The sequence below is a fragment of the Saccopteryx leptura genome, chromosome 1 (assembly GCF_036850995.1).
Source record: "Saccopteryx leptura isolate mSacLep1 chromosome 1, mSacLep1_pri_phased_curated, whole genome shotgun sequence".
NCBI lineage: Eukaryota > Metazoa > Chordata > Mammalia > Chiroptera > Emballonuridae > Saccopteryx > Saccopteryx leptura.
Window position 1 is genome coordinate 80,172,143 of NC_089503.1, and position 16,086 is coordinate 80,188,228.

General features: G+C 41.9%; 1 protein-coding gene and 1 pseudogene across 4 annotated transcripts in view; one reads left to right on the forward strand and one right to left on the reverse strand.

Moving 5' to 3' along the window:
* Positions 1-16,086, forward strand: part of AMOTL1 (angiomotin like 1) — a 169,376-nt gene that overhangs the window by 14,342 nt on the left and 138,948 nt on the right. Inside the window, exon 2 of one of the 4 annotated variants that reach the window (XM_066370842.1) lies at positions 14,926-15,141. In XM_066370842.1, the coding sequence (XP_066226939.1) occupies positions 14,976-15,141 (166 nt within the window). In that variant the 5' untranslated portion in view covers positions 14,926-14,975. The remainder of the gene's footprint in view (positions 1-14,925; positions 15,142-16,086) is intronic. The other 3 variants (XM_066370851.1, XM_066370860.1, XM_066370869.1) reach the window with 3 other exon arrangements.
* LOC136388076 (TSC22 domain family protein 1 pseudogene) lies at positions 437-921 on the reverse strand (annotated as a pseudogene).

The window sequence follows — 16,086 nt, forward strand, 5'->3', positions numbered from 1 at the left end:
TTTCCCCTCATCTTAGGCAAGACTATGCACCAGTCTTTTCTTTTACCTCCCTTTCAAGTTTCTCCTGGAGAGAAGAGGAGAAGACAGTCTAGTGGTGCTCCACTGCTCCGTGATCCCATGCCGTACACTATATGCAGGCAGAGAGCTCTTGGAAGTGAGGGTGGGAGCAGGGAAGGGATGGAAAGGCACACAGCATCCCTTCATTTTAATTCAGCATGAATTAAACCATTTCTCAAATCTCTGCCAAGCTGCATGAGATCCCAGCATACCCAAGCTAATTCTCTTATTCAACTTTTACTTCACCCAGCTAAGAAATTTCTTCAAGCCAAAGGCATGTGGGTGTTTAATACTGGAAAAAAGAGATAATGGCATATGTCAGTCTCACATTTCTTTTGCAGCAAGCAGTGAAATGGGTGACTGTGGAGGTGGATTCCCTCTAGAACATCATCTCGGGTCTGTTGAGTTCAGACGGCAGCAGCCAGTTCTGTGGGGCCATAAGAGGCTGTGCAGTTGGTCCTGAGCCCTGGGACGCTGGCTTGGCCGGGAGCTGTGTGGTCCCCTGTGGCTGTGCAGTGGCGGAGGGTGGGGGGGAGCCGGTCTGAAGCTGAGCCTGAAAATGGGCAAGCTGCTCCGGACTGGCCAGTGTCTTCAGCAGATTGTTTTTCTGCTCCATCTGGAAAATTTTCTATATTAGTTCTTTGATTTGCTCTTTGAGGACCTTCACTTAATGGCTTTTCACCAGACCCATAGCTTGCTCGATTTTGTTGTCAACAGCTATCACACTTGCACCAGAAGGGCTATTGTCAAGTCTCACAGAGGAGTTTTCAGTCCTCAGCAAGGATGACAAGAAAGAAATGGAAAAATGTCTTAGTTGGTAAACTCCTAATTTATCACCACTGGTCTACACCATTGGGATTTCATGCAATTACAGCCAAAAAAACACCCTTGCAGAAAAAAAGAGGGAATACCAGCAGCCTTGTTTGAGCTAGATAAAAATCTTCTAGCTTCCTGCAGCCCAGGGAGAAATAGGAAACAGCAGCCCTAATTTAAAGAGACCCGGCTTCTGGGACTTGATGAGCCCGGGAAGATGCCAATCATAGTGCTGTCCTGGGAAGCTTCAGAGGTCGGCGGCCGGGATCCACTAGGATCTAGCTAAGTGTTTCCCTTTTTTGTTACAAGAAATGCTTCTTTATATATCCTTGTGTTCACTTGTTTTTCATTTGTATTCTGTAAAAAAGATACTTAGAAATGAAATTAACTAAAGTGAGCAACTGCTAGTTGATGCCTCTGTTCTCTCTCCCTTTCTGTCTGTCTCTGTCTCTCTCCCTCTCTCTCCCTGATTAAAAAAAAATCTACAAAAAAATCACCATCTCTTGATATTAATCAATGTTTTGAAACATTTACATTAATAAAACATTTTGATTAATAAACACTTATCAATAGACTCTCCAACAGCTTTGTTCTCTGGAGATAGCTATTATAGCTTCTTGTGTACCCTTTCAAAAGTATCTGTGCTTATGCTAATATGTATGTACATATATGTGCATATATACATATGTATACTGGTGAGTGAAACTGACTTTTTAGTTTGAATCATTCCCCATTTTGTATATATTCTTTGAAAAACAAATACGTAATTCTTTTGTAGTTAAAAAATAGTATATAATTTTTCTGCCAGAAACCCAAGCCTGTAACAAGGGCATATTTTGTATATCAGTGTGTCTCAATTTCGATTGTGGTTGCACATTAGAATTACCTGCAGAGACTTTAAGAAATGCAGATGGCCAGGGCTCTGCCCCCAGAGGTTCTGCTTTCAGATGTCCAGACGAGGGCCAGGGCATCAGCATGTTTTAAAGTCACCCCAGGTGGCGCTAATGTGCAGTCATAGTTGAGAACCGCTGCTATCGATGATGTGAGGCTTATAAGAGTCCCGAGAAGGCCACTGTGATATGAGGCCTTTTCAGAATATTAGTTACTTAGGAACAAACCCAGATTAATCCATCACTTCTCCATCAGGCTTTAAGTGTTGGCCTGGGACCGAATGCAAACACAGTCCAGGGGGAGCAGTGGAAGCTTCCATCTCTGAGGTAGGGCCTTTTCTTTGAAAGGACAGTCTCTCTCAGGCTCGCTCAGAACAAGAGGCATTCTCCTAAACAAACTAATCATGACTGTAAGATACAGGAATCTCATGGAAAACCAGAAACAGCAAAACCGCTGTGCCTCAGGAGCCCAGAATGTGGTTAGTTCTGGAAGGTTCTGACAGAGCTCAAGGAACCAGGGTTATTTAGAGACCTTCCCATAGGAGGCTTTCAAATGTCTGTCACCTGGATAACTGCTTTGTGAAGATAACTTGGCGTTTGGAAGGCTGATCTGGCAAACTGATTAAAGAGAAATTGTTAAAAGCCTGAGGGACTGACCGGGGACCGGTGTTATTAGTGCACTTTCTGCTTCTTGTGTGTCTTCTTCGGATGCTTCTCCCCATCGGCTGGCTGATTCTGTCTCTGTAATGCTGACAGAGGATCTGATCGGCTTGGTTGGTCCACGTGGTCTGTCCCTGGTTGGGTGAGATTTTCCACACTTTGGATAACTACATAAATGGATTATATGGTTCATAGAGTCCTGTGCCCACTCTTGGTCAGCGAGGTTGTTGGGAGAAGTGGGTGCATAAAGCTGCCTTGAGATTGCTGGAAGAAGGTGTAAGTAAGGCGGTTTCCCTTAGATTGGGAGAGTGGCTAGTCCATCCACCATCATTAACCTGTCTGGCCAACTACTAAGTCAGCCCTCCGTGAACGTTAGATTGAAGAATGGTTTGCAGTAAGGTGTGAAAATGCCTTAATTTAAAGCAAACATGCTAAGGAAAAACCTGTCAGGAATGTATAGATGGCCCTTGCACTCTGAACATCTCCATAAGTCTTTTCTGGCTCTATGAAGTTGAAAGGTGTTAACAGCCTAAGAGGTCAGGAAAGTGGAATACATTCTCCCTTAGGATTAGATCTATGTCAAATGGCTACTAAGCGCTCGAGATATGGCTACTAGAAAATGACATGAGTGGAAACACACACCAAATTTTAAAACATCGGTGTGAAAAAAGAAATCTAACCTTCTCATTACTAATTTTTATATTGGTTATACGTCAAAATACTATTTTGGATATAGTAGATTAAATAAAGTATATTATTGAAGTTACTCCTGCCTATATTACTTTTTTTAATGTGGCTATTAGAAAAGTTTAAGTTATTTAAGGAGCTCCTATTATCTTTCTAATTGACAGCTGGGTTGGATGGTGGCTCTGATATTTCCCCTGGCACAGTTGTGTGTGTAAAGAACTGTGTGTGAACAACAGCCTGTTGCAGTGGGGCCCACAGCAATATCCTATCCTTGGCCCATGGTCAGAGCTGTGGCAGTTTACCTTAACCTGGCTCTTTGTCTCTGCCTCATAAGCTGCAGCCCAATTCCTTCTCTCAGATAGAACCACTTGTGCCTCTCCTGCAGTTTCCCCACACCCCACACCCCACACCCAGGCAGCTTTGTTTATGGCTCTGCCTAGGCAAGTTCTTACAGGACTCTTCTCTGCATCTTCACCTCCTTTGCTCTTTCCTGCCTAGTTTTTCCCCTTCCTTTCTGGGACTGGCATACAGCACACTTTTCATGTTTGTATTTGTACCCACTTTCCACAGGTCCCTTTCCGGGAAGTGTGTTCTAACTAGCAGCCTTCCTTTGGGAATAAATGGCTGTTCCTAATACCTTATCAATGAAGTTTACAGATAGGACTGTCACTTCTAGATGTGTATTTACTTTAAGAGTTAATAATGAGCCTGACCAGGTGGTGGCGCAGTGGATAGAGCGTCGGACTGGGATGCGGAGGACCCAGGTTCGAGATCCCGAGGTCACCAGCTTGAGCGCGGGCTCATCTGGTTTGAGCAAAACAAAGCTCACCAGCTTGGACCCAAGGTTGCTGGCTTGAGCAAGGGATTACTAGGTCTGCTGAAGGCCTGTGGTCAAGGCACATATGAGAAAGCAATCAATGAACAACTAAGGTGTCGCAATGCGCAACAACAACAAAAACTAATGATTGATGCTTCACATCTCTCCATTCCTGCCTGTCTGTCCCTGTCTATCCCTCTCTCTGACTCTCTCTCTGTCTCTGTAAAAAAAAAAAAAAAAAAAAGTTAATAATGATAGTAAAGAGAACTGCTATTAGCATTTATTGACTTTTATTACTGGCCAGGGTCTATACTAAGTACATTATAGATCTTTGAATTTAATCCTTAAAACAACCCCACAGAAGCATGTACTATGATCCCTATTACAGATCTGTCCCCAGAGTCTTTGCTCTTTATATTGCCTTCCATGTGCTATGTCACCTCCCAAGTCAGGCAACTCCAAGTTGCAGTTCAATGTGGCATAACAGGTGATATCTATAAGCAAAGTTGCCGAATGATAGCAGTGCTATGCATTGTGCACTGTTGTGACAATTCTCCAGTTGATGTTTGATACTCACAGACCTCTATTCACCATGGAATACAGGACTTTATGAACCCTATTTTACACAGTAGAAAAACTGAGCTTCAGGGACATGAAATGATTTTTCCTGGGTCACTAAGTTAAGAAATGATCCCAAGCCAGGTGAGAACCTAGTTTCTCATATATGTGTGTATGTCCACACACACACACACACACACACACACACACACACACACACTCTCCACCCTCCTTTTTTTGCTCATCTTTGTATTTTTGGGGCATTGTGCTGCCTGGATGGCACAATATGGCGTCAAATCTTTTGTTATGATTGCTAATTTAACCCTGAGTTATGTGAAGAGTGTGCAGGTACAAACTCATTTGAGTTTCTCAGTTGTAGGTATGCCAGTCTCATTCATTCAACAAGCATTGTCTGACTCCAGGTCTGGCCAGGCATTCTGTGGGAAGAAAAGGGTGGATAAGATACAAATTTTCCCTGAGAAGCCCATCTTATAATGGGCACGACAGTTACTTTGTGAAGAGAATATTACTATCCAGTGGAAAAGAGGGGTCTTCATAGAATACAAAAAGTTCTGAGAAGCACAAAGGGGGAAGGAAGTAACTCTGCCTGGGAAAGGCTCATGCTGAAGGAGACGTCTGAACTTGGTCTCAGTGGACTAACTTGGACACGAAAAGCCTGTGTCACTGAGAATTCTGCAAAGAAAAGTATAATTTTATAACTTCATTAGGTTTCCTAAAAATATGCTTGTTGCCACAGCTTCTTAGAGAGTTGTAGCATAAATTATTCACTGGAATACTTAAAATATTAACATCAATAAATCCCACAGTAGCTTCACAAATACTCTGCCCAGTTGGATAAGCTAATTTAAAGTATCTATTAAAACTGTCCAATTTACAAAGCTGCTACAAATTCTTCAAAACAAATAAAAAAACCCAGAATAATCATGTCAGTTTTCTAAACATCAGCCATTTCTGACAAGACTCAAGGCCTCTAGCATTTCATGTCCTGTTATTTACTTAAAGAGGTATTTTCTTTCACCACGGATACTTATAACACTCCTCGTTTCCAACCAAGCCTAAGAGCTTCATATTGTATGTGCTGCTGAATTTTGTCACTTGACTATAAAGAGCCCAGATGCATATTGTGACATGTTTGGAATATTTGGAGCTGGAAGGAAAAGAACTTTCCAAATTTAGAAATTGAAACTCATCAGAATCAAACCCTTGGGACAGCACAAGAAGAGACTGCCCTCTGTCCCACTGAGTTCCACTAGGTCACTGATCGTTGAAGTTTTCTGTTAGCTGAGAGCAGACTGGACCTAGTACAGTGGACTGAATGTGTGTCTCCTCAAAATTCATAAGCTGAACTCCTAGCTTCCAATGCGATGGTAGTAGGAGGTAGGGCCTTCGGCAGGTAATTAGGTCCTGAGGATGGAGTCCTCATGAATGGGATTAGTGCCTTTATGAAAGGGACCCCAGAGAGCTCTCTGCTTCTCCTTCTTTGATGCTAGGATGCAAGGAGAAGCCAGTAGCCTGCAACAAAAAAAGAGTTCTGGCCAGAACCTGGCCATGCTGGCACCCTAATCCTGGACTTTCCAGCCTTAAGAATTGTGAGAAATAAGTTTCTATGTTTATAGCCACCTGGTCTATGATACTTTGTGATAGCATTCTAAATAGACTAAGATACCTAGAGCCTAGAAAATGTAGAGCTCAGCTAGAAATTCCCATTTGAATCTTAGCAGGAAGTTCCTATCATGTGACCTCTTCCCTCTTGTTCTTTACTTTAGGTGTTTGACTTGTTTTGGGGTGTGATAAGATATATTTACACCCTCTACTTATAACCAAGATGGAATATTCCTCTGATTTCTGACTCACTGCCGATAAAGGCTCAGACCTGGAAGGTTGGGAGAACATCAGAACTGGGTCAGAGCCCGATATTCCTGAAGGAGTACCCCACCTGCCAGCAGCCCTTGACGAACAGAACAAGGGGCAAGAGGTCCTAGAACAGCTCAGCAGCACTGAGGATTGTTGATGAATATCAATATTTTGTTGAGAATTTAAAATAAACTTCTTTACAGGAATGTTTACAAATATAATAGGCTGCCTGGGGAGAAAGTGAGCTCCTTCTCACTGGTAGTATTTAAGTATAGGCTGGGTGGGCATATGGAGGAGTCATGCATAATTCAAAGGTTGGGCCAAAGGCTCTAAGGTCCCTTCCAACTTCCAGATTCTATTATTTGCATATCGTTGGTTTTCATGTACATGCCTCATGGTTGCACTTATTACATCGTTGTGTGTGTCCAGATATGTGTCTCCCCCACAAAGTTAAAAACCCTCTGAAGGAAGGGCAATATTTATCCTTTTATATCCCAAGCATTTAGCACAGTGATTGGTTTGTAGGAGACACTAATTAAATAATTATCAAATGAATAAATGAATTCATTTTGTATATCTATATCTTTCTAGTTGTGTTTATGTAGGTCTTAATTTATAGCATGAGTTATCAGCAAATGGACTTGCTTGCTGTGGGGGAGTTCATATTCTTTAGAACCTGTGGTTGCTTGAATACCTGAGTGGTGGCATATAGTTTTTTTTTTGGGGGGGGGTTTGTATCTTTCTGAAGCTGGAAACGGGGAGGCAGTCAGACAGACTCCCGCATGCGCCCAACCAGGATCCACCCGGCACACCCACCAGGGGGCGATGCTCTGCCCCTCCGGGGTGAGGCTCTGTCGCGACCAGAACCACTCTAGCGCCTGGGGCAGAGGCCAAGGAGCCATCCCCAGTGCCTGGGCCATCTTTGCTCCAATGGAGCTTTGGCTGCGGGAGAGGAAGAGAGAGACAGAGAGGAAGGAGAGGGGGAGGGGTGGAGAAGCAGATGGGCGCCTCTCCTGTGTGCCCTGGCCGGGAATCGAACCCAGGACTTCTGCACGCCAGGCCGACGCTCTACCACTGAGCCAACCGGCCAGGGCCGGCATATAGTTTTTGATTCCCCAAATGTGGCACTTCCAGTTAATTAATTCCTTCTCTACAGATGGAGCTATATTTCATGGCAGCCAAGGCATCATCAAAATATGGCCAGGGTTTTTCTGCACTTTGTATTCTTAAATCAAACCCCCATGTCAGAAATGCCACTGGCAGTGTTGGTTAGAGGTCAGTGGGTGACTCGGCTGCATTAGGTGGGCAGGAGTCTCTTGTGTACTTTCATCCCAAGCTTGGGGAGGGAGGCGGGTGTATGAAGGAGTTCTGGCGTTGTGCTGGGCAGGGGAGCTGGTATGCAAACTGAAGTGGGAGCCTAAGTGAGAGAATCTCAGCAAGTTAAACAGGCTGAGGAGGTCAGAATGAGGTCAGAAAGCAGAGGCAGATGGGGTGTGGTTTTTAGGTGGAGAGATTTCCAAGGAAGCAATGAAGGAAGGTGAGGATGCAATGAGAATACTTTTTAAAGGGGCGTGGTAAACCGAAATATGCTTGTGCCAAACACCATCACTCACTTATATATTTGTTTGCTCAACAAATATGTATTGAGTGCTTATCTTGTGCCAATCACTGTATAGATGCTAGGGATACAGATAAGTAAGATTGCTGCTCTCAAGTACATAAATAATGGATGACACTCTAGAGACAAATTAACAATCACAGCACAAAGTGAAACATGCAGTAATGGGGTAAGCACAGGAAAGTCTGAGGGGGACACAGGACCAAATTTAAAATGAGATATGGATGATAAGTTGTATTTAGAACTATGAGACAGGAAGAACAATCTTGGCAGAGCCCCAGGAATGGCTGAATATACAAAAGACCGAACAGGAAAGCTTATTGAGGGGTTGCAAATACTTTGCTATTGTTGGGCCTTAGATGTCATGTGAAGTGGTCCAGACTGTCTCCTGGGAATGATCACTGGGGAACAAATTTTTTTTCATTTTCTGTTGCATGAGGTTTTAGAACTGTTTCTGTATACTTCTGCATCGCTGATTCCAAATCTGAAATCCATTTTTTGGTGCATGCTCTCGTTTTTATGCAATTTTAATTTCTTTTTGTTACAGTTAATGGCATGCACTGGTTTTTAAATTGGAGTTAAAGGGCAATGACTCTTGGATTGAGCATAACCACAAGGCAATTAATGTTTTACAAACATCACTTTTACATAATTGTAATTGTTTTTAAATGTAAAAAATTATTATCTGATAAAAACTCCCTCTTATTTTGTTTTAAGATTGAATCATGGTTTCTTCAAGTAGGCGTAAATGTAAGAATAGTTCTGATACCTTCTGTTATATATGTGGCTGTTACACACTTCAAGGTCAAAGGCGCAATATTTCATCATTTGTGACATGTGAATATATTGCTTATTTTCAAGTTCCCCTTGGCGATCAAGACAAGAATTGGGCTCCTCATAGTGTGTGTCATAATTGTGAGGAAATACTTCGTGACTGGACAAATGGAAAACGCAAAGGAATGCCTTTTGGTATTCCCATGGTTTGGCATGAACCTAAGGACCACGGCAGTGACAGTTATTTCTGTCTGATCCATACAAAGGGCATTGGCAAGAAAAAACAGCATATGATCACATATCCTAATATTTCTTCAGCAATACGACCTATCCCACACTCTGAGACACTCCCGGTTCCAGTTTTCAATGGTTTTATTTCTTCTAAGGATGAAGAAAGTGAACTTGGTGATCAAGTGTATTTTGATAAGATACATGAGGAAATGGTTGTAGAATCTGAAGGGTCTTCTTCTGATGCCAAGCAGTCATTAACCCCTCAGCAGTTTAGCCAACCTGAATTGAATGACTTAGTAAGAATGACATAAAAATTGTCCTCAACTTTCTGAAGTATGAAGAGCATAACTGGATCATTTGTGTGGATCTTAAAATGGTAAATTTCCTGCTAGGACAGCAGAGAGGTTTCACAAAGTATCCTTGCTTTCTGTGTTTGTGGGACAGCCGAGCTCAGGAGAAACACTAGACACTGAAGGAGTGGCTGAAACATGAAGCTCTGGAAGTAGGAATGCAAAATATTGTGAATGAACCTGTAGTTAATCGAGACAGGATCATTTTCCCCCACTTCACATTCAAACTTGGCTTAATGAAGCAGTTTGTTCAGGCTTTGAATAGAGAAACTGAATGCTTTCAACATATTATTTCTGCTTTTCCGGCCTTGTCTTTTGAGAAGATAAAGGCAGGTGTATTCGATGGACCTCAAATTCGAACCTTCATACATGACAAAGAATTTGCCAGGAAGATGAATAAGGAGGAGAAAGCAGCATGGAAGTCTTTTGTGGCAGTTACAAAGAACTTCCTTGGCAACAAAAAAGCAGTAAACTATGAACTCTGGTTCAAAGGATGCTGTTGGCTTTCCGTGACATTGGATATAACATGAGCCTTAAGATTCACTTCCTGAACAGTCACCTTGATAAGTTTCCCGAAAATCTTGGAGCTGTTAGTGATGAGCAGACTACTGCTAGGGCATCAAACGAGATTATCCTCAACAAGTACACAAATGCAAGAGCTACAAATGCAAATTTTTGCCTGAATAGAATTTAAATAAGTTTTGCACAAATTTTATGATTAAAATAAGTGTTTGAATATGTTCTATTTCAAAATTGTAGACAAATTCTGATACAATCATATCTTTTAGTGTATTAGTGTATTTACTGCATTATATAAATTATTATATTCTCACAAAGATGATGCCCAAGAAGACATTTTACTTCATTATGTTAAACTAAATGTTGAAAATTTTACAATAAGATGAAAACCAAAAATCTTGAATTGCAAAAAAACCTGTAGCTTACAGAGAAAAACTAGTGTCAGATTTGAGATCAGCACACCCGAATTAGGTAAGAACAAGTGTTTTTGTGGATGCAACAAAAATTTTGTTCCCCAATGTTGGAGTATTTTAGTCAAGAAATGATGTAGGTAATCAGATCTGTGCTTTAAAAATATTACTATCACGAAGTGTGGAGAGTGGGTTGGAAGAAAGGGAGACCGAAGCCCCTCTAAAGTCTTTGCAGGATCTCAGTGAGAGATGATGGCGGCTGAACTAAGGCTTAGGCGGTGAGAACAGAGAGAAGCAGATTCACTCTAAAGACATTTGACAGAATGGGAAAAGCTTGGCGATTGGCTGAATGTGAGATGTAATCACTCAATCAAGGATGACAAGGTTCTGGCTCACTATAGAGGCATCTCTGAAAATTGAGGAAGATGTGTTAATTTAAGGAGAGCTCTGGGCGTCGGAGAGCCATAGAGCTAAACCTCCTGAACTTCAATGTTCCAATTGGGTTCACAACGCTATCTCAGGGTAAACAGGTCCCTTGGGGGAACTTAATGTTATCTAATATCTGCCTGAGATCCTTATCCACTGGTTATTATCATTTATTCATTCATTCAATCAACCAGTGTTTATTAAATATCAATTATGTACTTGTGATATTCCAGTATCCCATAGATCTCAGTGTCCAACTATGCAGGTGGCTTAGTTCTTCTCTTTCTCTCTCTGTTCCCCCCCTTCCTGCTACTTGTCTCTTTTGTTTTTCAGCTTTATTGAGGCATATTTGACAAATAATATTTTAAGATATTTAAAGTGTACATCGTGATGATTTGATATATGTACACATTGTGAGATGATTCCTCCCACTAGTTAACACATTCACCATCTCACTTATTTATCTTTTTTCTTTGTAAAAACTTTTAAGTTCTACTCTTTTAACAAATTTCAGTTATACAATACAGTATCATCAACTGTAGTCACCATGTTCTGCATTAGCTCCTCAGACCTTACTCATCTTATAGCCAACAGTTCATACACCTTTTCCATCCTCTCTGTTTCCTCCATCTCCCTGCCTCTTGCAGCCACTTCTCTACTCTCCGTTTCTATGAGTTTTATTTTTCAAATCTACATATAAGTGATGCCATGTCGTATTTGTCTTTCTTTGTCTACCTTATTTCACTTAACAAAATGTCCTCCAGGTCCATTTATGTTGTCCCAAATAGCAGGATTTCCTTCTTTCTCATGGCTGAACACTGTTCCGGAGTGTGTGTGTGTGTGTGTGTGTGTGTGTGTGTGTGTGTGTGTGTGTGTGTGTGTGTAAATATTACCTCTCAGCCACTCATCTGTTAACAAGACATTTAAGTTGTTTTCATATTTTAGCTCTGTGGCTAATGCTGTACACACATCTCTTCAAAAAAGTGCTTCTCAAAGTCAAAATTACAACTCTGAGTTGTCAACAGGCTTTTTTCCTCAGGCTATCCCCACTTTATCCTAGGTGCTATTGTTTGAGCTGCCATGTGCTGCTTGCTTTTTTGTTTTGGTATGGTTTTGAGAAAGAAAAAGAGAGAGACAAAGTGATGAGAAACATCAATTCATAGTAGCATCACTTTAGTTGTTCACTGATTGCTGCTTCTCCTGCGTGCCTAGACCAGGGAGCTCAAGCCAAGCCAGTGTCTCTTTCCTCAAGCCAGCAACCTTGGAATCAGGCTAGTGACCTTGGGCTTTAAGCCAGCAACCATTGGATCATGTTGATGATCCCATGCTCAAGCTGGTGACCCCTCTCTCAAACCGGTGACCTTAGAGTTTGGAACCTGAGACCTCAGCATCCCAGGTCAATGCTCTACCCACTGCGCTACCAATGGTCAGGTGCCATGTGCTGCTTTAGAGAAAAGTATTTCCTCACTTCCTGTTTCCATGGTTGCATTCTCTCTTTAGTATTTTTTTTTCCATGCACTTAGTCATTGATAGAGTTTTGACTTGGATAAAGGTTAAAGACATTATAGAAAACCCTAGATGAATTGTTTTATATGGCCAGAGGCCTGGAAAATATTGTCTAGGTTCCAGAGTCTCATGAGCAACTCTGGGTCTTCCTGTGACTGAATGATGGTGTTAGAGTTTCAGTAACAGGTGTGTTTGATCAAAGTCTTCCTCAGAATACTTGCGTGTGATGCAATTTCATTTCACATTTTGTGTTTGGCTTTCCCAAGCTGAAGTGTGAAATTCAGGTGTCAGAGAAATCAGCAGGGTTTTCAGGTTGAAGTTAATAAAATACTCAGCATGAACCTATGTAGTTCAGATTAATAAAATAAAATGCTTGGGTGTGAGAGCCTAACCTCACATATTTAGAAGATACCATCTTGCAAATCTGTTTTCTGGGGTTAGTGGGTGTCTAGACCACTGGGCCCAGAAGGGTGGGAAATCTACTTTGAAAATCACTCTTTAATTCATCAGTTAAGCTCTATTTTTGTCAAACAAAACTCTCAGGATCTCACTTCTCAGGGATACTGCAAGGATTAATGAAATGGTTTTGAGTGAGCAATCTGTTGTAAATAAATGTTGCTTTTTAAGGATGTAGTATTATTGTTAATGTTATTTCATAACTGATGAAGATACAAGATGTTAAATAGCTCATTTAATTAAATGATGAGATCAGTGTGATCATGGCCTGAGACTGGATTTCTACTCTAGACATATTTTCACTTCTGCACAGAGAACATGTTCTCTTCCAGTGGCAGACTAGCTCTGGCCTCAGTCAGCCACCTCTCACTGCTGGGCTGAAGTCTCAGTTTGCTAATAGATAAGGAACGCACACTGCTAGGCCCACTGCTGTGGACTGCTGTGAGTGAAGACGTCACCTTTGTGTGTATAAACATATTATAAAGCTGCAGGTCTTGAAAGACTAAACAGGTCTTTGACAACATCTAGTCCTAATTTCTTCATTTAAAGTTGAGGAAATTGAGTCCAGAGTGCCAGTGGCTTGCCCAAAGTCACCCAGTCAGTGTCAGAGTCAGGGTTAAAATCTGGATTAGTTGAAAAGTGCTATGTTTTCACCATGGTCTTGGGCCATATCTGTTCTGGTCCAGGATTCTGTTCTAAAACTTTAGATGTTTGGATTGAACACAGATTCCTAGTGAGCCAGCACCCAGTGAAGTTCAGTACAGATCCCTGGCCAGATAGCTCTCTTGGTTAAAGCATCGTCCCAATAGGCAAAGGTTGCGAGTTTGATCCCTGGTCAGGGCACACATATAGGAACAGATTGATGTTTCTGTCTGTTTGTCCATCTCCTTCTCCTTTCTTCTCTCTCTAAAAATCAATAAAAAATAAAAAAGTTCAGTACAATCTTCGGTATCTCCTGGTATTGTACTAGAGACTTTTGGTTGTTTGTTGCAACTCCCAAGAGTACTACACTTCTTTAAGTGGATAGCCAAAAAAGCAACAAGTCAGTCCACAGTGTGTGCAGTCAGATGGGCGAGGCAGGAGCCTGCAGGACAACTTCGAAAGGCATTCTGGAGACCAGTCAAGCCAGGTGCTCTGATTACAGCAAATGATAATGGCTGTGCATCTTAGTTACGCTGACAGGATTTCTGCCACGAGGATGTTCCACTTGCTGCATTTGCTGATTAGGTCAATCAGTCAAGTTCAATTATTCAGCCACATCCATTTGAGAACCTGCTACACATAGAACTTATGAAGATCTCTTTCTAACATGGGTAGAAGTTTGGCCATAAATTATGATCATCCCAGATATAGTTTGTAGGTAGACTTCCTCTAGGCTGGACTTCTTGGGGGCAGCCAGGGAGGTGTCTTTCTTAGGACGGTGAAGGGCCCTTGTGACATGTGATTTTTTTTAAATCATAATTTTCAAGAGGAAATTCAAAATTAGTCTCCATGGTCCTTCTTGGTCCTGGAATTTTCCTTTAAAATAATATTTATTATATATTTTTTCAGACTATAAAAAATGCACGTTTGTTGTTGAAAATGCAGAAAATGACAAAGAAAATAAAAGCACTTTTATTTCCAGTGCATTGGTAACTACTTTGAACTTTTTGGTTCAATTTTTTGTTTCCAGTCTGTTTTCTGGGCATGTATAATATCTATCTATTTATTTTTATGAAATTGAGACCCCACTGTATTCAATCATTAAATTCTAGGAGTTTACAAAATACACAGAAATAAACAGGAAGTTCCTTGCTCAAAGCCTGGTATGTGGTAGTTGCTCAGTTAACAATAAACATTTGTTAACTGACGGAGAGAGAAACTATGGTTCCCGGGCTTGAGCAGCCTCATTGGAAGATCTTACACTCGGGCTATGTCCACATCTTGGCAACAATCTTTGCATGTTCAAGAAATATAATAGCCTGACCTGTGGTGGCGCAGTGGATAATGCGTCGACCTGGAAATGCTGAGGTCGCCGGTTCAAAACCCTGGGCTTGCCTGGTCAAGGCACATATGGGAGTTGATGCTTCCTGCTCCTCCCCCCCTTCTCTCTCTCTTTCTCCCTCTCTCTCTCCTTTCTAAAATGAATAAATTTTTTTAAAAAAATTAAAAAAAAAAAAAAAAAAAGAAATATAATAAACTAGAAACTGGCTACTTTCCTTCAAGAAAGACCCCCACCTTCTCCAGGGGACATCAATAGTAATTCATTTCCATTTTTTGTGCTCATTTTTTATTTTAGGATATTTCATTTGATGTAAGAGCTGCACGTACAGGAGACTTGCGGGAAGCATGGACCTCAGTGAGAAATGGCCTCTGGAGGAAGGAAGCTGGTTGTCTCATGCTGGAATTCATCATTTTTCCAACGCCAGAGGGGGTATGGCTGCTTTTGATGTCCCTCATACACGTGGTACTACTCTTCAACCCCTGACTCACTGTGTCGACCCAGCTGTGTTCAGTATGTGCCCAAGTACTGTTTGTCATTTCAAAAGCAGCCAGTAGAGAGGAGAGGGCCTGGATTTGGAGTCAGGCAGACCTGGGTTCAGATCCTAAATAGTCTACTTACAAGCCATGTGGACTTGGGCAAAATCTATCATGTCCTCAGCTCTAACATGAGAGTAAGAATGCCTCCTTTGTGGGGACCTGAGTAATGTTAGTTGTCATTTACTGAGCCCTAACCAGGTGAGAAGTTAGTCGTGTGTCTCTGAGCTCCTAATCTGTGTCAGGTATTGTGTTCCTGCTTGTCTCTCCCTCCCTCCCCTGCTCTCGTCTCCCCTCCCTCCTCTCTTCTCCGCAGTCCTGCGAGGTTAAGGTTGAGGATAGTGCAACCAGTAGGAACAGCATAGGTCATCTCACCTTTCTTTTCTTTGTCCTAGCATCTGATTAATGTGACTCACCATTAAATGGGGGGGGGGGGTGTTGTTACTGTTGGAGCATAGATGTAAGAACCATAACCCTGACATGGACTGAGGTCCTCTGTCAGGTCTAAGAGTCCACCCCCCCCCCCTTAATTAATGGAGATCTACTTTGGTGGTAGGAGCCATTCTATGATGGGGAGATCAAAGCCCACTGAGATGAACACATTCACATGATGTTTTTAGTAAGGATATGCCTCCCATTTGTTTGTTTATTTATTCACTCAATAAATATTGAGTATCTACTATGTGCCAAGCACTGGGAATACAAGAGAGGGTGAGGTAGACACAGAGATCACCGGACTACTCCCTCTGCTGTGCCCCATCTCTGAAACAGGGCAACTAACTCAGCAATGAGCATTTGCTGAGCTTCTGCACTGCAACTGTGTACATCTTTCAACCTAAACTGCGGCCCACGATGGGAGATCCCTCAAAGTGAAGGCCGATACTCTGTGAGAGGAAGCTTGGAGGCAGTCCAGCTGAAACCA